The sequence below is a fragment of the Syngnathoides biaculeatus genome, chromosome 5, assembly GCF_019802595.1.
Source record: "Syngnathoides biaculeatus isolate LvHL_M chromosome 5, ASM1980259v1, whole genome shotgun sequence".
In the NCBI taxonomy this organism is placed as follows: domain Eukaryota; kingdom Metazoa; phylum Chordata; class Actinopteri; order Syngnathiformes; family Syngnathidae; genus Syngnathoides; species Syngnathoides biaculeatus.
The window spans coordinates 10,463,233-10,485,521 of NC_084644.1; the positions used below are offsets into that span (position 1 = coordinate 10,463,233).

Here is a 22,289-nt window from a genome sequence, read left to right on the forward strand (position 1 = left end):
GGCCACCACTAGAAAAGGCTTAATGTCAGACACTGACTCCTTTCTCAACTCCTCAACTCCTTTTCAATCAACCTTCACTCCCTCCTTGTTAACTCATTTTGGTTTACTCCACCTTCACCACCAATTTCCTTCTATTTCCCATGTTACTTCACCTCCACCACCGCCTGATACTCCCCTAACTCCTTTCCACTTCAGCTTCACGACCTCCCCATGTTTTCTCAAGTACTTTTCACCCAACCCTTAGTGTCTCCTCATTCCTTTCTTGTTCTCCATCTCCAGTCTTTGAAAAATGGTTACAATTTGTCCGAGGTTAAGCTGCAGTGCTCTGAGCCAAGATGAATACCACAACATGTATGCGTCTGGATCTAAACGTGTGCAGCCTTTTTGTGCATGTGCAAATAATAAATAGAAGCAAAACAGGTGTGGAAAGAAACACAAATCAGGAAGTTAGGATTCCTTAGCGACATTCCTGCTCTGCTTATACTTATCCTGAGGTAGCACAACTTTGAGATAGCGTACTTTTGGGGGGAATATTTTGGATTGGTGAGCATATGTGCTGAAGTGTCTGGGTGCTAAAGTTTCCTGGGTCCACTTTCTCCCCTGCCTTCATCTTTTCAAGTGCACTGACCTCCTCGCTGGCCATTGCCTTCCCAGCATTCCCTCTTTCAGCGGGAGGCTTTTAACCTCGGCGCCCCGTGGGTCAACTGGCTCGGACGGGTTTAAGTGGTTTAAGTGTTCCCAGGCCCATTAGGAGCAACAAATACTCAAAGAAACACACAGAACTCCCTCTCTCACTCTCTCTCTATGCATCTCTGCCCAATTTGCTTCTTGTCCCAGGCCACATCTGGACAGGTCAGGTAGCAGCCCATGTGACCCAAAGGTCCGTGTGGTCCTGCCGCTGGACTCGCAGCACCATTAAGCCATTAACGCTGACAACAATACAAACAAATCCAAACAAAGGTGACCACCAGAGCACACTTCGCCTCCTTGACCTCCGCAATTGTGCCCCCCTCGCCTCCGACACGCTATTTGCGTAACCTTGTGTCACATCAGCATCACAGACCTCTTCCATACCGCATTCCTGCCTCCTGAACCTCTAAACCAAGGGTGTCAAACTTTTTACTCTGACGACTGTGTTCAGAAAAATGGGAGGATCCAAGGGTGACTTTGACATTCTTAAACATGCTAGGATCAATTCCTCAAGCAAATACATGTTTTCATGTAAAGTGGTGCTTTGATATACAAGTTTGTTCAATGGCCACACTTGTAACTCAAAACTCTCATATCTCAAATCATCCCCCCACCCCCTTTAAAATGAATTGGAATGATTATTTAAAAAAACTCAGCACCCGGTGTGTGTGTGAGAGAGTGAGAGAGAGAGAGAGAGAGAGAGAGAGAGAGAGAGAGAGAGCGAGAGAGAGAGCAAGAGTGTGTTTATGTTAAGTTTATAGTGGCTCCTGATTGTTAGGTGAAGGTGAAAGTTCAAGAGGGGTGAGGATTCAAGTCTAGAGAGTGAAAACGCGCTGATAAGTGGCACCTTTGTGTTTATGCGTGTGAAAACGCATGAGCTAAATGAACATAAAAGTTCAAGAAAACTGGCCCTGAAATAAACTAATGTGCAATGATGAAGGAAAGTTAAAAAACGTATTTAATAGATCGGACAGATCGTGATGAAAAGGCATGGAACCACGCAACTTTCAAGTAGAAATAAAGTTTTGGAAGAACGTGATTTCTCACACTCAATCAGAGAGAAAAACTTCTATCATGGCAATAGCTCGAACAATCATCAAACTTTCATGCCATATTCTTCTAAAATTAGAAAACATGGGAAAATGTTTTGGAAGGTAACATCACAACACTGTCAAGGGTACTTCAAATGTGCTTCAAATTTGGGAGCAATGGAATACAATCTCAAAGACATGTTTGTCTTTAAAAGAGCTGGAACTGGCCAATATGAGGCTTAAATGACGAGGTGGAAACAAAATGGCAGACTTTCTATGTCTTTTCAGGCACGGCTTCCCGGGACTTTTTGTGAATCTACTTTTGACAGACATACAGTACCTACTGAATTTTCCTTTTCACTCTGCACTTGGCAAGGCGTTTGAGGCTCTTGACTTTCCCATTCATTGTGAGGGGGTGTCAGCGCATTTTGACGCAGCGCAGTGGGCGTATGACGTCATCAGATTGAAAAATGTTCTATTCTGGAGGGCTGATGGGGTGATATTAAAAAACTCCAACGGGAGAGAGGTAAGTAGAGTAATTTTTGTGTGCTATTTTGACAGACTTGTAGTATAAATGGCAAGGGGAAAATGGAGGACGCGCTAATAGACATGGATTCTATTTGTACCGTCATCTCTTCTGTGCATAAAATATACCCTAAATCAGTCTAGGTAAAATATTTTGGTGGCTCTACACATGATAGACATGCTCAACAAATTTCATGTTAATGAATTAAACTGGGCGGCAGCTGGTAAAGCGTTGGCTTCACAGTTCTGAGCTCCCGGGTTCAATCCGGGATCTGCCTGTGTGGAGTTTGCATGTTCTCCCCATGCCTGTGTGGGTTTCCTCCGGGCACTCCGGTTTCCTCCCACATCCCCAAAAACATGCAACATTAATTGGACACTCTAAACTGGCCCTAGGTGTGATTGTGAGTGGGGTTGTTGGTCTCCATGTGGCCTGCGATTGGCTGGCAACCAGTTCAGGGTGTACCCCGCCTCCTGCCCGTTGACAGCTGGGATAGGCTCCGGCACTCTCCGCGACCCTAGTGAGGATAAGTGGCAAAGAAAATGGATGGATGGATGGATGAATTAAACTCTCATCAGGGGTTGTATTATCCCCAAAATACTGTGGTGTGCTACAGAGCTCATTATCTGAAAAACCTTCAAAATTGCGATTAATTTGGAAAACAAGCCATTTCAAGACAGCCTTTAATGACCTCCTTGGTGAAGATAACGAGCGGCGTGCTATTAAACACTATCTTTTGATCTGCTCACACATTGTCACCTTTGAACTATGAACCCAAATTAAAACACCACTTCCTTCCTGACTTTAGGGATGGGCATGAGCATGACAATCAGTGGTCATAGCATCACAGGGAAGAAAAACAAGAGTGATGTAAAAGAGGAGAAGGACAGTCGATGAGCAAGAATGGATGTGGATAGGAAAGATAACAAAGGAGGAGTATGCATGTGTGTGAGTGTGCGTGTGTGTGGTGTCGCCATCTGAAACAAAAAGTGAAATAGCAATAAAAAGTCAGAAGGCGGTGTCCCCTCCTTCGACCTCTGTAGACATACACGCATGCACACGCACGCACACATGTACACACAGACACCCATGTATGTAAGTCTTAACGCGACTATATAACTGTTATTGAGATTGTGCATGTGAGACATAACAGTAGCAACAGCAGTCACTGGAGCACGAAGCCAATTAGCCTGTAGTCGCTAAACGCCAACAAAGTCTCAAGTCGTGATTAGTGAGTGGTGAACTGGCGTCACTGCTTAGCAGCTGTGAATGTTTTAGAGCTTTTGTCTGTCTTGTCACAAAAAATCGTTCCAGCACGAAATGTAGTCATGTTTGTTTGAGCCGTATTACTAGAACCATTATTAAACAAGACACCACCAGTATTGGAGCGTGGCAATAAGTAACTGCCTGATAAAAATCCATCCATCCAATTGTATATAGTGTCTATCCTGTTCAGGAGCTGGCATCCATTCCAGCCATCCACAATCACATCCAAACCATCATTGAGTCGGAATTCAGCTCACACTCCCTATATGGTAAACGGATGTGAGGGGGAACCCTTAGAGCCCACCAGATGACGTTGTACCAGAAGACCAAAACGATACAGACAGTTCTACCGGCGAACCGCGGATGTGGACTCGCAACGGCCTCGCACCTGACGAACTTAGCGAGTGAACTAGGTAGAGTGGGGGCATCCAGCTTTTGGTAATTTTCCTGCAAGAGATCCAAAAACCACTGCCACGAGTCTTATTAAAAGACAACATTCCAGCGACAACCAAAAACTAAAAAGGACAAAAAGAAGCACCTCCACTAGCAGATGGAGCAGCAGATACGTCACTAGACATGCACCAGCCCAGTGATAGAAACAAGAACAGCAGTCAGGATGCTTCCCTTACCCACTTAGGACTATAATGGACTGCTGCAGAGGATGTCAATCCTGGAAAGGAAAATCTGACCCCGGGGAATGAAACCCCTCTACAAATGTCTCAAAATGGTGAGCTAACAGACAATTAGCTCAACAAAAAGGATGTATGTGCACTGTGGAAACAGTAACAAATCATCCAGCGATTCTCCCTGGAATTTACTGTGAGCTAAGCCAAAAGATAAGTGACATCTAAAGGGAGAACGCAACAACAGCAGATTACAGAGGAATTTGGTCGGGCTGCGTTGCAGGCTGCCTCATCCCCACGTGAGCGGCTGTGTTCAGTTGCTACAGCGAAGGGCAAGAATAAGGACGCGGGTCAATGCAAAACATTGCCATCAGTTTTGCAAAACCCCGGGCAAGAAATCCTCTTCGCCCACCACCAATGAAGGGTATGAAATTATATCGGAAAAACATCAAAATACTGCGTTTTACCAATGACACGGAGTCTGATATCTCTCAAAAAATCCAGACCAATAATCAGCACCCAACTGTGAACTTTGTCATCATACACACAGGGGTTCTGGATATTCTCAAGCAGCAATCAGAGGTACTGAAAAGAAAGGCCTTTGATCTCCTAACAAAAGTGTAATGTTTGAATAATGAGGTTTTCATAAGCAGACGCCTCCCACTTGTATGATTAGGAGATGAATGTTTCTCGAGGCGCCATAATTGGAATAAGTGGCTAAGTGATGTTTGTACTGCCCTATCACTGAGTTCCTTCGACAATTTCTGTTTTTGTGGGAGTCTAGATTTTACAAGGCAGATGATTTCTGTCTAAATGGACAAGGGGTTAAGTTATTGGCTGCCAAATTTGATTACCGTGTGCGTCATTCAGTGGCCCGGAAAGAAAACCGTGTTGTATTTCCGCGGGTGGATGACGAAAGCATGCAGTTGTTCCCAAACAATAGGAAGTTGGCTATCTTTAAAAACCAAACACCTAGTCCGAAACATCTTTTTTCTCATGCCTTTTAGAATATTTCCATTTTTAAATGACATTTCTTGCACTATATGCTGTTTTAATTGTACTTTTATCTTTATTAATATTTGTTATTTCGGTTGTCTTTAAATGTTTTTAATCAATTATCTAAAGCACAATGAGGTACCTTGTGAATGAAATGTGCCATACAAATACATTTCATTTGCTTTACAACACACAAGTGAACCACTACACCATCAGCTCGCCTAGGACCCCAAGTTGTCCATAGATGTGGATAAGGGTGGTCTGTGATTGACTGAGTGCCAATCACTCCAGGAAGTACACAGTGTCTCTTGTCAAAAGTCAGCTGGAATCGTCTCCTGCTTAACTGCTAACCATAATGAGAAAATGCTATAGAAAATTGTTAGATGAATAAAATTGTGTTTTGGAAAGCCATTTCAGCAATTATTTGACATCCTTGCTATACCTTATGAGGTTGTATGAACAGGCCAAAAGTGCCACTAATAGTGGAAAAGACGTTATGAGTAAAACGCAGTCCTACCTATGCACTGAATTGTCTTACTGGTGATATTGTAGTAATATATTTCCTACATCAAAGACACTGAATAACTGTACAAGCCGCTTTCCATGGCTATAAATGTGCAATAAAAACCTCTGGGAGAAAGTAAAGGTTATTAAAGGGCCGTGACACAATGGTGTGTGTATAGTAAAATGCAACATGTTTGCATTACATACGAGCAGCTGCACATGGTGTCCAGCTCACATTGCTGCCTGAACATGTCGTCCATCATTGATCGACAGCTCAGAATTAACAAGAAAGTTGCACACATCTTGAAGTGATAAAAAATGACCCACCTCCCACCAAAAACAAAAAAAAAAGAAACAAAAAGAAAGATTCCCGATGCTGCCGTACTCTTGACAGATGATGCCTGCAGACAATGTGCACATGACACAAATGGACATTTTACTGTAAATATGAACATCTGCTACGGGTATAAAGTTCGGATGGATTCTGATACTGCACCGCCTCAAATAACAGCTGTGCAGAGACAGTTAAATAGATTACAGAAGACAGATTTAATGCCACTTTTATGTACAAGACTAGTCATTAACTAAATTAGAAATACCATATTTTCCACACTTTACGGCACACCAAAAAGCCTTTAATTTTCTCAAAAGCCGAGGGTGCGCTTTATAATCCGGTGCGCCTTATATGTGGATCAATATTGAGCCTTTAGTGCAGTTCCATTTAACGGATGCAAAATTTGTAAATATCACACTTTAAGGATTAAGCATGATTTTTAAAGATTTTTCAATTTTGGAAAAAAAACCCAAAACTAAAACCATTTTGAAGTCACTTATCATACAATCCTTGAATGATCATGAGTTAGAAAACGTATGTTTCATACATACCAAATATTACATCTATTAGTTAAATACAACCTTCACGTTTTTAAGCACAGTACTTGTGTGTCCCAACCATGTTGTGACTACTAGCTGTTTTTCTAGCTAGTTGTTGTGACTACTAGCTCTTTTTCTCAGTCCCTGCCTGTAGCCATTCCGATAAAGATAAGTTCGAGTGCAGCTCGTCAAAGATAACCGTTTTCTTTCCTTTCCGTCTCTGTTGCTTTCTCTCTTCTATATAAAATGAAAGACTTTCTTTTCCTCCTTAAGTATAATTAAAGTATACACCTGGGTAAATGAGTTTTTAAACTTAACCAAATTTAAGACCTTTTATTCACTGAATTTTTGAATAATAATGATAATAATAATAATTGAAACTAGGATGTGAAGGAGTGGGCAATATGGGGTTACTCTTTCGTATGACATTTTATAGTGAATACAATGTAATTACACATTTTGCTGGTAGCATTTGCAAGACATTTGAACAGCAGATTGAAGATCCAATGTAAGACTTTATATGGATTTGTTTTGAGACAATCCTCAATGCTGCTTTTGTATTTCTTCTTTGTTGGTTGTGGGTGCCAAATTACAGGTTCATGTGTTTCTGAGTTGGAGACCCATCTCCCACATTGGTTGCTTAAATAATGCTGCTTTGACAATTTAATATCCCTCACGGGATGAATCTTTTCATCTACCTATTCTGCGCTTTTTTTAAAAAAAATCTGCAGCTGGGAACGATGGAAGAGCTCTCATTATTACAGCTGCTTGAAGTCAATTTATTTTTGTTCATCCCTCTGTTGTCCAAAGTGAAACACAAGTACTATCACATGTACGCACACTCCTAAACTACAAGCTCGTGCACTCAAAGGATGAGAAAAATCTGCAGACAATTCATCACGACTGTTAGAGCTCAGCCACAGCCAGAAGACATGTCCAACATGTTGTCTAAGCAAACACACACACACACACACACACATTTGTGTACATAAAGTGTCTGACCTAAAGGTTCGAGGACAAACTGGTCCTGAGTGACGGCAAGCGGAGGCTGAATGCTGACCGTCAGCTTGTACGAGGCCAACACACTCTTGGCCTTCACCGTCACCTGCATGCGTTTAGGAAGATGAAGAGGAGGAGGATGAAGAAGTGCAATAAAACTTCGTCAAAAGTAATTCCGAACTCACTTTTACGGTCACCGAGGGGACAGGAAAGCCGTCCATGTCTTGGATCAGAGCTTGCTGCGCAACGAGAAAAAACAAGCAGTCAGGGTACAGCTTGTACAACATTGTCACTTTAAATTGTCTCTTTAAAATATCTCTTTGCATTGCTATTCCATCAACAGTTAGCAATAAAGTTGAATACACCTTATGGTGAGATTGTCCAAATTACACCTAATTAGCTAAAAATCATTTTTATTTTAGATCTTTAGAGTTCTTTATCATGATGTGCTGTATTGAACCTCCGGTTTGAGAGCGATAAAAACAAGTTAAACACCTTTTCCGGCCATTCACATCTGCCTAAGATCTTGTGCTAGTGAGTCACACAACAACGGGGCAAGAAAAAAGCTATCATAAAAGTTTTTATTTAAACTTTATCTATCCAGTTAATGCAATTGAGCTGACCATACAGCAGAAACTGTAAAACAAAGCGAAAAGAAAACTTTTCAAAATTCTAAATATTTCAATCAGGCGTATACTCAGTTTTGTTGCTAACTGCTAAGACATTAATGATGGCGGGTTTAATTATTTTGAAGAGACAGTATACTTACACTGTTATAAAAGCTGTACACTGACTATTTTACAATGTGGCATTTCTTCAATTCTGTCCCATGAAAAGATATAACCAAATACTTTCAAAAATGTGTGGGGTGTGCTCACCTTTGTGAGATACTGTATGTGTGTTTGTGTGTGCGCATGTACCGAAGGGATGTCCATGTCAGAAGACACGAATGCTGTAACCGTTACGTCCTCGTCACCTTCGCCTTTAGGCAGGATATCTGAAACACAATTTTTTAGTCACCTTTGTGATAGTTAGCTCCATGTGAGACTTCATTTGGGACCAAGCTAATAATATGTTATATATCTATATTACACATTTTTAAAGCCATTTTCATTCAGTTGACAACCATTTCGGACATATAATAACTTCTGTGTTACTTTGAGCATTTTTAAAAAAATCTCAGCATATTCTGATGAAATTAAGAAACCTCACAAAGGTTTAGACTGTGAAAAAAAACATGAAATCACCTTCAAACACTGCCTATAATAATGGTTTTATGATGATGACGGTTTTAACTGAGATACCACTGTAGTCCCTCCGACAACCACCGAGAAAGCCCTAAATAAAATCGGCAGCATTCCTCCTACCCTGAGTCCTGCTGGCCTCTCTGATGAATTTGTGCAGCCTCTTCATCTCGGCGTCGGCCTGCTCGTAGTCCATCTCGCGGGCATCCACCTTGGGCGTGGAGAAGAAAGATGGGTCGGTGCCCATGTAGGAGCACAGCAGGTGGCCGTCCCAGCTCAGGCTCACCACGGCACCCTTCAGATCCCTGAGGCCAGACAACAAATCACATACAATGTCAGAAGTGGTACAAAACTGAGTTGAGAGTCAGTGTTGGATGGTGTCCAGGATCACTGGGTTGCAGATAAATCCAGATGATTGTGGAAGGATAATAGTCATGTGCTGAAATAGCAGCTCAAATGTACCACAGGTGGGTAAATAGCGTTTGAAGTACGTGTTTTGTGTCGATTATTTCTTCGCTGAACGTTACGTTTTGTTACTACTACTGGTTGTGTTGTTCTGTTTGCTGTGGTGTTATAATTTTGAGGGCGGTACAGTGGCTCAGCTGGAAAGCGTTGGCCTCACAGTTCTGAGGTCCCGGTTTCAATCCCGTACCTGCCCGTGTGGAGTTTGCATGTTCTCCCTGTGCCTGCATGGGTTTCCTCCCACTTCACAAAAAACATGCAACATTAATTGGACACTCTAAATTGCCACTAGGTGTGATTGTGAGTGCGGCTGGTTGTCTTGATGTGCCCTGTAATTGGCTGGCGACCAGTTCAGTGTGTACTAGGGATCGCAAAAAAACGCTTACTTTCATAATCGGTTTTAACCGAACACCTGTAGCAAAAAAACGATTAACGGGTTTTAAAATCGGTACCATTGTGGTGTTTACATAATTCACCCGCGGGACCTCGAGTTGGGTTGCGGGGTTCCGCACGGACTGTTTTTGTTGTTGCTCTTCCGGAGAGACGAGTTCACAGAGTTCCTGCCGTTATGCGAGTAGTGTTTTGATGTCTGCCAATAAAACAAGTTTTGTTCCTGTGTCCGACACTCCGCCTCAGACTCCTTTTCTCCGGCGCTACACCATCGATCGTTAATTTACTCCGCGGTAATGGGGTAGTTTCTATACAATATTGACAAACAAGCTTGTTGAATGTGCCTTTCAACAACGCACTCGTGTAAGTTAATTTTTTTTTTCTTTTTTTGTAAAAATGTTTTAATGTTAACATTCTTGAAAAAAGTGGAAATGATATTGAAAAAATAGCACAATGTGTAATCCGGAAGAAATTATTGGAAATTTTAACCGATTTCCAAAGTCCGATTACGGTTTTGGTTTTAAACAATCGAAAACCGGTTATAATCGATTAATTGTAACCGTTTGCGATCCCTAGTGTGTACCCCGCCTCCTGCCCAGTGACAGCTGGGCTTGAGAGGATAAGTGGCTATAAAAATCGATGGATGGTTATGATTTTGGCTTGGTGTGACAGTGTGGGTGAGGATGGCGTGTTGACTGGTGACTGATTTTCTTGCAAAAAGTATAAACTTGTTCTTTGGCTTGCAAAAGTAAGGGTGCAATTGAGGCTCACTGTCTCGTGAGGGCCACCATGCTTGCACACAATATTACGGTGTGCCTTGTGTATGTGTTGAATACTGAAATTGCACCCGCAACACGGTACATTATAATGAATTGCTATTTCATTATTTCCCAAACACATTGCAAACACTTTTTTTTTCGTTAGGGGGGGCTAGAATAGATTAATAGCATTTCCATTTATTTGGATGGGAAAAGATGATTTGAGAGATGAGTGTATTGCCTTATACGTGTCGTTCTGAAAAAAATTAAGCTTATCTCAAGGCACCTCGCTACAGTTCAATTGGCCTGGGTTGGAATAGCAGCTGACAGGGGCAGAAGTTGGCGGACTCAATATAACACACATATAGCAGTTGCCACAAATTGTTCAGTCAATTTAATATTATAAGCATCATTTACAATTACATAGATTTATTCAGGTCCTGGGCTGGAACAGCAGTTGGTAGGTGTCTATGCAGTACAAAGGTGAAGCAGTTGTCAGAAATAAAATATCTTATGAGATAATAGTTTAGTAATTCGCAGGAATCAGTTTCCAGTTTATACAGTAAATGTGGAAAAGCCTAAAAGTCCTATTTATTGACTTTGTCTTGAAGAATAACAAATTCAATCCATTTTCCTCCAAAATTTGATTTGGGAATACAATACTAATATGCTTATCTTTCATTTCAATGCGTACCACTTTCTCGTTTTTTTTTTATATGAACAATACATCAAATTTCCTGACAGAACAAAAATGGGAAAAGAAAGAAGCAGGAAATGCTAAGTGATGCAATAATGTGTTTTAACAGCGTGAGTGACTGCGTGTTAACTGGTTGCAGATGTGTTGTGCTTCCAGGCCAATGAGTCAGTAACACACACACACACACACACACACACACACACACACACCACACACACACACACAGACACACACACACAAACACACACACACACACATACACACACACACACAGAATGGTGGTAGGACGGTGGGGTTCAGGTTGAGGCTCCACACCTGCATGGGTGGAAATCGCAAATCGACATTAAAACGTCCACTTTAACTGCCGCGGAAACACACTCAAGCATGCGACTGACTGTGACGGAAACACACTCTTAACACTAAAAACAGACTCACACAGGCACACACACACTTGCCCACAGTGGGATGTTGCCACCCACCACTGCTGATGTTGAACATGATTGAAAACACCGTGGAAGCCGACTGCGTCCACATGTTGGGATGATGGAGGTCAGTTCATAGAAGTGACAAAATCATGTTGTATTTGAATCTGTCTTGGTCAAAACATGCTTTAAGGATATTTTTTTCGATTTGATTTTAAACGCCGCTTAACCTGGTTAGGGTCGCGGGATGTTTAAACCTATCCCAGCTGACTTCTGGCAAAAGGCGGACAACACCCTGAATTTGTCACTGGTAGGTCGCAGGGTACATATTCGGTACATACTGAGTGGGAACTGAACCCACACTGATTACACTAAAAATCAGGTGAGTGTACCACTACACTATCAATGACCTCTGCTTTAAGGATGTTAAATGAACATTCCAGTGGTTTAGCGTAACAATGTATCCAATAGGTCATGTAATATGTACTCTATCTTGATAATGTGATGTTAAATCCTCTCTCAGTTAATGGTGTTTTGAGAAGATTTTTATCGACAATTACAAATTTTTGAAGTGCACCGCCATTTTCAAGAGTCACATGACCTACGTCCACGGATGTGACGTGTTATGTGCTGGTCCAAACGCTCGATTACATGGGACGCCATTAAGCCCAGCGCTGAGTTCTCGGATCTATCCTCATCTGATGAAGAAATAGCAGTATCGGTTGATCGGGAAGACGGAGGAATACTTTCATACAGATTTCAACCTGTTGCTGTAAATAATGTTGAATATTCGTATGTTTTTTTTGGGCGGAATGACACAGAGTCTGACGAGCTCAGTCTGACGAGCTCAGTCCGCCGAGCGGCGGAGCCGTGAAGAAACGGGTACAAGCGGGATGGAACAGTTGGTGGAAGGTGTCTGGTGTTCTATGTGACAGAAGAGTCTCCGCTAGGATGAAGGGCAAAGTTGATAAAACAGTGGTGAGGGCGGCCATGATGTACAGATTAGAGACGGTAGCACTGAAAAAACAACAGGAGGTAGAACTGGAGGTGGCAGAAATTAAGATGTTGAGATTCTCGCTCAGAGTGAGCAGGTTGGATAGGATTACAAATGAGCTCATTAGAGGGACAGCCAAAGTTGGATGTTTTGGAGACAAGGTTAGGGAGAGCGGACTTTGATGGTTTGGACATGTTCAGAGGCGAGAGAGTGAGTATATTGGCAGAAGGGTGCTGAGGATGGAGCTGCCAGGCAAAAGAGCAAGAGGAAGACCAAAGAAAACGTTGATGGATGTTGTGAGGGAGGACATCAGGACAGTGTGTGTTAGAGAGGAGGATGCACGAGATAGGCTTAGATGGAAAAAGATGACACGCTGTGGCGACCCCTAATCGGGACAAGCCGAAAGGAAAAGAAGAAGAAGAAGATTTACAGGGGGATTTTTTTTAACTTTGCAGGCGGCGCCATTGAGAGGCTTATAGAGGACACATGTATATAGAGTCCCAAAAATAGCATTTCCAACAGGATACATGCACTCGGTCATGCTGAAGTCCTGAAAAGGTGATTCACTAGTTAGTAAACTAATAATAGGCAGCGACTCCACTATGTGTATGTCCTTCCATGTGTGTTTGTGCGTCACTCCATACGTGTGTCACACTCACGGGAAGTTGGCGACGCGGAGCGCCACGGGCACAAAGGCCAGCTGGGCAGCCCACTTGAGTGTGACGTCCTGGTACACCAGCAGCATGTTGGTGTGGTTGCCTAGCAACAGGTTGGTGGTGCCATCGGTCACTAATGGAAAACAAGAACAAAATATGTATTACGGCAAATGTTACGACCATCATAAATGTGTTTTTTTTAAGTTATATTTTTTTTAAAGGGAAGGGTAGAATGTCAAATATTACACATAAAGGTCACTGTGGTTATTTTTTGTTGGATTACTTACTGTAAAGCCTACTCTTTTCATTAAAGTTGCACTAATTTGGTGATAAATGACCATCAAAAGGATAAAACCCGAGTTTTTTGGTAAAAGTTTTGGAAAAACTAATGAACAAATGAGAATAGAACTTTGTATGGTCTAATGTTCTGTGCATGTGCAAGCTTTGCTTTTCCCACTCAGCTCGTATAATATCAAAAAAGGCATTTTTAGCGCTGGAAAAATGTGAAAAGACGTGAGAAACTGTGACCACAAAGCGGAGAAATGACCCAGGTGATGACATCATAACATTTACATTTCAGCAAGTATCTGCACTATAAACAGGCAGAAACACATCTGTACTCGCATACACTTTCCCTTCGAAAATGAGATATAAATACATACAAACACATGCACACATATATGGACACACACGTTTGCCCATCTGTGAGGTAGCGGTGCAGCTACCGCCAGGACAGATCTGAAGTAATGGCCACACGCAAAACAAACACGCCTCAATGGGTAGAATACAGCGGCCAAGATGCTCAGCGAGGAGGGGGGGGTCAAAATGAGTGTGTGTTTGGGTGTTTGCGTGCGTGTAAGTGTGTTGGTAGTACAGCAAGGCAAACACACACATACCTGCTTATATCTAGACATCTGCGTTTACATGTAAATTCTAATAATTCACATTGATGGGAAATACAGTGTAGCCTTGAGATACAAGTTAAATTCATTCTGTGACCATTCTCGTAACTCAAAGCATCCTGCCCGTTGACAGCTGGGATAGGCTCCAGCACTCCGCGTGACCCTTGTGAGGATAACCAATGAAGAAAATGGATGGATGGATAATGTAAACAACTAAATAGTCCATCATATGTGCACTGAGACTGACTTGCGACCAGTTCCGGGTGCCAAATGCATATCAAAAAACTCCTCGGTTGGGATACTCATATTATAGGATTCAACGGTACATATTTTAAAAAATTATTTTCCCATGACTCTTTGTGCTTGTCTCCACTTCCTTCTACCTCGTTGTCACTATTAAGACATTAATCGACTAACGCGTCCATCGTTGTTCATCAATCGAGTTGAGTCATTCACTTTTCCATCAGTCCATCCACTCACTTATTCACTGACTCATCTATCAACCCATTCATCTTACCATCAGTCTATTTGTCCAAGTCTTCATCTGCTCACAAAACATCCATCAGTAGATCCATTCATCCATCCACTACAATGGCGAATGTGTGTTGTGCATACGACCACAAGAGTTTGACTCACGCGAGCTATATGGCAAGAAGCAGCTAGGGTTAAACTCCAGCTTCTTCATGAAGTAGATCAGCCCGTTGTCACGCAGGGAGAAGAGATTCCGCTCTCCAAGGACGAAGATGGAGGAGGGCGAGTGGGAGAAAGAGGGCACAGAGATGTCCAGGGCCTGCTCGCCCAAGATCAACATCCAGTCAGGCTGCCGGCAAAAACAACAAATAACTCCAGTTTAACTCTCAGAATTGATTCATTAACACACTTGCACAATTCAGTCATTAATACATCAACACATCCAATTAATTTATGTATTCACCTACCCGTCTTTTAGAATATTAATCCACTCATCCACCTATCCATCAGTCCATTCATCAAACAGTCTACCTATCAATACATCAGTCCGTCCATTCACTCACTCACACATTCATCCAGGGATTTAAGACACTCATCCACACATCATCTGTCCATTCATCCAACCACGCATCCACTCATCACGCCATTTAACAGCGTTCCCCCATTATTCGTGGAGGTCATCTTCCGTACACCCCAGCAAAAAACAAAATTATGGAATAATCTATGATATGTACCATATTTTTGCAACATACTTTACAATTGTTGTGTGATTTATCCAACAAACTACACTTAAACACGCTGGTTACAGTGCCAGCATGTATGTAAGATACCATTTGATGGCGCTCACGAGGCAGTGAGGAATAATTGCCTTTTACATCTGTAATCAGAAAACTCTTACATTGCCCCGTACGCTGTCTGTGTAGGCAAGTCATTACTGACGAGGTACACACTCACAGTGTCACATCAAAACCAAAATTATCAAAAGATTCACCAACTCATCTACCACTCCACCTATCCATCACTCCATTTATCTACTAATCACATTAAACTAGGAGCCTATTCATTCACCCATTCAACTCTTTGTGAACCCTTTAGTGGCATGTACATGTGTACCTGTTATATAAACGCCTCTCTACTCATTATGTGGCGCTTGAAATCAGTGTCTGTTGTCGTGGTTACTTGTGCGCTACATAAGGCTTTCCATGAATGCTAATGCAAGGGCAGCCGGGTGCAAGTAAAGAGCTTCCATGCCAAGTACAACTAACATGACGCCATAAGCGCTGAACAAGTCGCGTCAATAGGTTTATGCTTGCAAATTGGGCCTGTTAGCGTTAACGAGCTCTAATGGCCGACAGAGGAACAAGTGACATCACAGCGCTGTTGCCGCGGGGTTCACGGGAGGTGAGGACTCACGGTCAGCCTCTTGCCGTCAGTCTTGAGGGGCTGGTCGGGGTCATGGCGGCTTTCTGCCTCCGTCGCCACGGCCAGAGTTTCGTACCTGAGGAGCAGAGCAGATGTAAAGAGCCGTGACTGCCACCAGAACTCCGCTGATATTGACCCCTCGAGTAGGTCAAACTTTTCAGGATGTTATTGGTAGGAACGGGTAATCGAACAGCTGAACCAATACAGAATGAACTGGCCAGGATAAACTGGAGAGGATACTTGCACTGAGGAGAGCATCAAACATCTTTAATTTCATTTATTATTAATAAGGGTATGGAATACAGTTAGTAGTGATAGGATCTGGATAGATTGATCGTTCGTTGGTAAGTTGGTAGCTAGACTGTTATATAAATAGAGAAAACTAGACAGATAGATGGGTAGATACCTGGAGAACATAACAAATGGGTTGGAATAATTAAACAGATGGGCAGATGGCCATAATTAGATAGATAGCTGGGTAAATCGATAGATGGCTAAATAGAACAAGACTGATGAATGGGTAGATAACTAATACTAGATACCGTAGATAGATGGGTGGATAGCCAGTAGGGTTTACCATCAGAAAGATGGGTAGATGCAGTTTAGGCATCACAAATCTGATAGATAAATATGACTAAACAAATGTGTTAATGGATGAAAAGACAGACAAAAGGACAGGCGGTTAGACAGATAGATCCATTCATCCAGCCATCCATTTTCTTAGCTGCTTATCCGCACGCGGGTCGCGGGGAGTGCTGGAGCCTAGCTGTCAACGGGCAGGAGGCGGGGTACACCCTGAACTGGTTGGCAGCCAATGGCAGGGCACATAGAGACAAACAGCCGCACTCACAATCTCACCTAGGGGCAATTTAGAGTGTCCAATTAATGTTGCATGTTTTTGGGATGAAGGAGGAAACCAGAGTGCCCGGAGAAAACCTACGCAGGGAGAACATGCAAACCCCACGCAGACGGGGCTGGGATTTAAACCTGGACCTCAGAACTGTGAGGCCACTGCTTTACAGCTGCGCCACTGTGCCGCCAGACAGCTAGATCGGCAAAGGAAAAAGAAAAGAATGTTGTACTAAACATAGATAAGAAATTTTTGTCAAACTAAGTCAGCTGTGTTTGGTCGTCCCGGGGATTTGCAGTAATCCATTTAGTTTGTTATTGTTTTTACTACTCACATCTTTATACCCTTGTATGAGTCTTAAACATATCAACCTAATACTTAAAACATTTTTGACAGTGACAATTGGACACTGGAACATATTAAAATTCATTTACATTATTTCCTATGGGAAAAGCCACTGTATCTTTTGCTTCTTTCGTCACCTCGATGTATTTTTATTTTTCCGCAGCTGCGAGTGGTCTCCGCCAGGTCTGACCGACACCCAGCCCACACATTTTATGTGGTCCCGGGGTGTCCGGCTCTATTAGCGCCAACGTCAGGGCTGTTTAACGTTATGCATGAAGCCCAAGTGGATAAGAGTGGGGAGTCGAAGGAGCACTCACAGATGTGGAGTGAGCACGTTTCCTGGAAACGACTGATGGGAATTGTTTGCTTCAGATACACAAGGGAGAAGATAAAATTATGTAGCACTCATTAAACTGTATTATTCAGTATTATTTTGATATATTATATATTCTCAATAGAGCTTGGCCTCATTAAATTCAGGTGTAACTGGTCGGCGATCAGTCGCAGGGAACATGCAGTGCAGCGGCAGGTATATGGATTTGTTCCCCTGCTCAATTTGTAAATCTGCTTACTAAAAATAAAATCACCAGAGGACTATCCGAAGGAAGATGCATTTACGTCGTTTGGCCTGGCTAGCCAGGCATCGAACTTCACACTGAAAATGCGCTGAATAACTACTGAGCCAATAGAAAGTGCTCAAATTCTTAATGTAGTAGGCAGAGAAAACTACAGACTAAAAATAGTCTTCTTACTTTGTGGCATTTTAGTTTAGAAGCAAGTATCTGCGAGCAACAGTATGGTTTCATGCCTAGAAAGAGTACCACAGATGCATTATTTGCCTTGAGGATGCTCGTGAAAAAGTACAGAGAAGGTCAGAAGGAGCTACATTGTGTCTTTGTAGACCAAGAGAAAGCCTATGACAAGAGTACCAAGAGAGTAACTGTGGTACTGCATGCGTAAGTCCGGTGTGGTGGAGAAATATGTTAGAATAGTACAGGACATGTATAAGGGGACCAGAACAGCGATGTGATCTGCCGTAGGTGTGTCAGAAGAATTTAAGGTGGAGGTGGGACTGCATCAGGGTTCCACACTGAGCCCCTTCCTGTTTGCGGTAGTAATGGATAGGCTGGCAGATGAGGTGAGACTGGAATCCCCTTGGACCATGATGTTCGCAGATCCGCACTTTCATGTTTGTGATCCGCAGTGAAAGAAGGGAGCAGGTAGAGGAACAATTAGAAAGATGGAGGCACGCACTGGAAAGGAGAGAAATGAAGACCAGCTGAAGTAAAACAGAATATTTGTGCATGAATGACAAAGGTGGAGGGGGAAGAGTGAGGCTCCAGGGAGAAGAGATAGCGAGCGTGGACGACTTCAAATACTTGGGGTCAACAATACAGAGCAATGGTAATGGCAATGGAGACTGTGGTAAGGAAGTCAAGAAACGGGTCCAAGCGGGATGGAACAGTTGGCGGAAGGTGTCTGGTGTTCTACGTGACAGAAGAGTCTCCGCTAGGATGAAGGGCAAAGTTTATAAAACATTGGTGAGGCCGACCATGATGTACGGATTGGAGACGGTGGCTCTGAAGAAACAACAGGAAGCAGAACTGGAGGTAGCACAAACGAAGATCCTGAGGTTCTCCCTTGGTGTGAACAGGTTGGATAGGATTACAAATTAGCCCAATTAGAGGGACAGCCAAAGTTGGACGTTTTAGAGAGAAGATTCGAGAGAGCAGACTTTGACGGTTTGTACATGTTCAGAGGCGAGAGAGTGAGTATATTGGTAGAAAGGTGCTCACGATGGAGCTGCCAGGCAAAAGAGCGAGAGGAAGACCAAAGAAAAGGTTGATGGATGTTGTGAGGGAGGACATGAGGACAGTGGGTGTTAGAAAGGAGGATGCACGAGATAGGCTTAGATGGAAAAAGATGACACGCTGTGGCGAACCCTAATGGGACAAGCCGAAAGAAAAAGAATAAGAAGTCTTTGTGGCATTTTAGCCACACCCAAAACCAAAATCAGGAAAACTGAAATAATGAAGAAAATTTTAATGCTATAGCTCCACAATCGAGTATTGTTCTTAGTCTTTACACATAATTACAGAAATTTTCTGAAAACAATTGTAGTGTATTTACAAACCAATCTATGATTTCATTTGACAGGTTCCCAAAAGCCCAAAAGTGATACCATCAATCTCTAGACCGCAACCCAGTAGAAAAATGTTGGCGGGCACTGCAGCCTTGAGTTTCCAAGCGGCAGCAAAGAGGCATGAAGGATTTAGAGTTTGCTAATGTGGGGTTGAACGCTTATTTGTTAATATGTGCCTTGCAATTGATTGGCAACCTGTCCAGCGAACTCAGATGGGCTCCAGGTCACCTAAATGTGACCCTACGGAGAACAATCAGTACGACTACAGCAAATGTCTAATTGATGCCCAACATTTCTATGCTTTGGCTAGCTACAGTCCATAAAATCATGTAGTGTCGCCTGATCTGGCCACCACACTTTTGCACAACTTATGGAGCTTTTCGTGCACTCCTGTACAAGTCCCTTGTGTATATGTGTGAGTTTTGGCATCTGTGATGAGATTCATTTTGATGTGTGTCTGTGTGTGATGTTTCCAACATGATCATCTTTCACTGAGACTACAACTACCAAAGAGTGTTTGCTTACACTGTACATGTGCGCTGATAGTGTCGGCCAACACACACACACACCAACGTGCCAAAAGACTGTCTGCACGTTTGACAACACACAACTTGTTCACGGTGTACACTTTAAAAATGGCAACACAAAGACTTCCCGGGCGCATTTTTGCTTTTGTCACATTTTCTTTCTCACTTTCAGGGCTTTTGGGTCGAGGCTCAACCTACACCGAGTCGGGAGTCGGTGAAACCTACTTGTAGCTCTCCAGGTGGCGGGCCGAAGACACTGTAAGGAAGCTGTCCGTCCGGTGGTTGTAGGCCAGCGGGCCGGGAAGCAGAAATCCCGGCAGGAACCTTCCGAAGGAGTAGCTGTCCTGTTCGAAAAACATCAGCATGCCGTCCATTGACTGGATGCACAGCGAGTGGTGACCTGACAGGAGGAGGAAAGAGGATGGGGTTTATCCATCAATCCACACACACACACACACACACACACACACACACACACACACACACACAACACACACACACACACACACACACACACACACACACACACGCACGCACGCACGCACGCACGCACACACACACACACACACATACAGTATATACAGTAGATGCCATGGCCAATAATTTAGAATTTAGCATCAACTATTTGTGCAAGTTCAAACAGGGGTCCATCAGATATTTTTCCTGGCCCCTGTTATGATCGACCTGTCCACCCAACATGGTGTGGATTGGGGGCTAATATTTTTCAGAAGACATGACACTGATTCTCAGGGCAAGTCGTGTTGGGGACCCCAAAAGTACATAAATTATCGTCCGGGTACATGCATTCCAACAATAGCTGATCTGGGATGCCATTATTTGCATAGTTAGATTTGACTTAGTAATTCAAACTCTTCTGTTAAATCTACAATGATTTATGTAGCTTCTTGCCCCCCCCCCCCCCCCACGCACACACACAATTAAACAAATCTTGCTTCTGTTTCATTTCAACGGCAGCGGCGCTGTGCAGAGTGAGGTGTGTTTCTCACTCCGACTCAGTCTGATATCTCTATTAACACCTTAGCACATGCGCAAAAAAACACACACACACGCTACCATGAAGCAGCGATGTGACCGGAGGACTATAATTAGGCCTCACTGCGCTATTAAAACTCTCACTGCCGTCAAGTAGAGGTCACAGAGACAGCCACCTACGGTGCACAATCATTCATGCACGCACGCAGGCACACAAACGCCCACACACACACACACACACACACACACACACACACACACACACACAGATCCAAACCATCCATCAGCAGAGATTTGCAAAGAAAAGCAACACACTCCGTTGCACCTCTTCTGTGTAAACAACTGTGTTTACGCGCATGCGTGATGAGAATGTTCCGCAGTAGTTATGAAGGGAAAGAGAGATGCACAGGCGCACATGTAAACGGTGAACTGATGGCCAGTCAATCAGTGCACGCATACACGGACGAACATGCATTCGGTCACATTGGGACTGATGCACAAGTTTGTCTTCAATGCGTGTCCTGAGTAAAGCCAGCACAAATGCAGGGAGAAGATGAAAACGTCACACCTCAGCTCAGATTTAAACTCAGAACCTGAGAACTTTTGAGGCAGACTTGCTCACCACTAAGTCCGAAAGGTATCACGTATAATAAAAATAAAACCCATCATTAACCGCTGCGTGTTACACAGAGAATCTTGTGTGTCGAGTGCACACAATGGACGAGTATAAAAGTGCACTACTATACGTTCTATTTCGGTTTATTAGCTTATGGCTATGTTATTCAATCCTTGACGTCCACTGCACGCTGACTTATACACCAATAAAAGATAATAACCTCGGTTTAAAAATAGCCCGGACGACGCAGCGGTAATGTGGTTTTGCTTTAAGGTCAAGTTAAAGCAGCAGCACAAAGTATGTGTGTGCGTGCGTGTGTGTCTGTGACACAAAGACTCTCTCGTGGCTCCTTGCAAATGAACTCTGACCTCTCGGGAAGGGGGAGGAAGGAAAAATTCCCCAAACTAAACAGCATGGCATTCATTCTGGCCAGGTAATTCTCAAAAGTGTGGAACAGTTCAGTTGTATTTAACTTTTACAGTAAGTTAGTGTGGAATGTTTAAGAAATAACTGTTTTTGTAATATTTAATGATTCTTATTGTACGTTTATGTGCACTACATCTCACTTACATCATTTTTATTATAGTTTTTATTTTCCATATTCAAATACAGTGTTGATGTTCAAACTGCATCTTACAGTGGCTTACAATAATATAAATTATGCATGAATTTTCTGTACTGCTTATCCTCACTAGTGTCACGGGCGTGCAGGAGCCTATCACAGCTATCTTCAGGCGAGAGGCTGATTACACCCTGAATTGGTTGCCAGAGCACATCTAAACAACCCCATGCACCCATGATCACACCTATGGGCAATTTACAGTCATCTCAACCCGAGGATGTGATTGGTTTATGTACCCTATAATTGGCAGGGCACCGTTTCATTCTGTAC

At 42.9% G+C, this 22,289-nt stretch overlaps 1 protein-coding gene across 2 annotated transcripts in view; it reads right to left on the bottom strand.

Annotated features, from left to right (window-relative positions):
* The window catches only part of bbs9 (Bardet-Biedl syndrome 9), a 129,266-nt gene that overhangs the window by 97,561 nt on the left and 9,416 nt on the right, over positions 1 to 22,289 (bottom strand). For both annotated transcript variants that reach the window (XR_009795138.1, XM_061820868.1), the window contains exons 6-13: positions 20,014 to 20,188; positions 15,915 to 15,999; positions 14,667 to 14,850; positions 13,132 to 13,261; positions 8,873 to 9,054; positions 8,426 to 8,502; positions 7,691 to 7,744; positions 7,509 to 7,611 (exon numbers count right to left, since the gene is read on the bottom strand). Coding sequence is in view for 1 of the 2 variants with exons in the window: in XM_061820868.1 (XP_061676852.1) it covers positions 7,509 to 7,611; positions 7,691 to 7,744; positions 8,426 to 8,502; positions 8,873 to 9,054; positions 13,132 to 13,261; positions 14,667 to 14,850; positions 15,915 to 15,999; positions 20,014 to 20,188 (990 nt within the window). In the remaining variant the exon portion in view is untranslated. The remainder of the gene's footprint in view (positions 1 to 7,508; positions 7,612 to 7,690; positions 7,745 to 8,425; positions 8,503 to 8,872; positions 9,055 to 13,131; positions 13,262 to 14,666; positions 14,851 to 15,914; positions 16,000 to 20,013; positions 20,189 to 22,289) is intronic.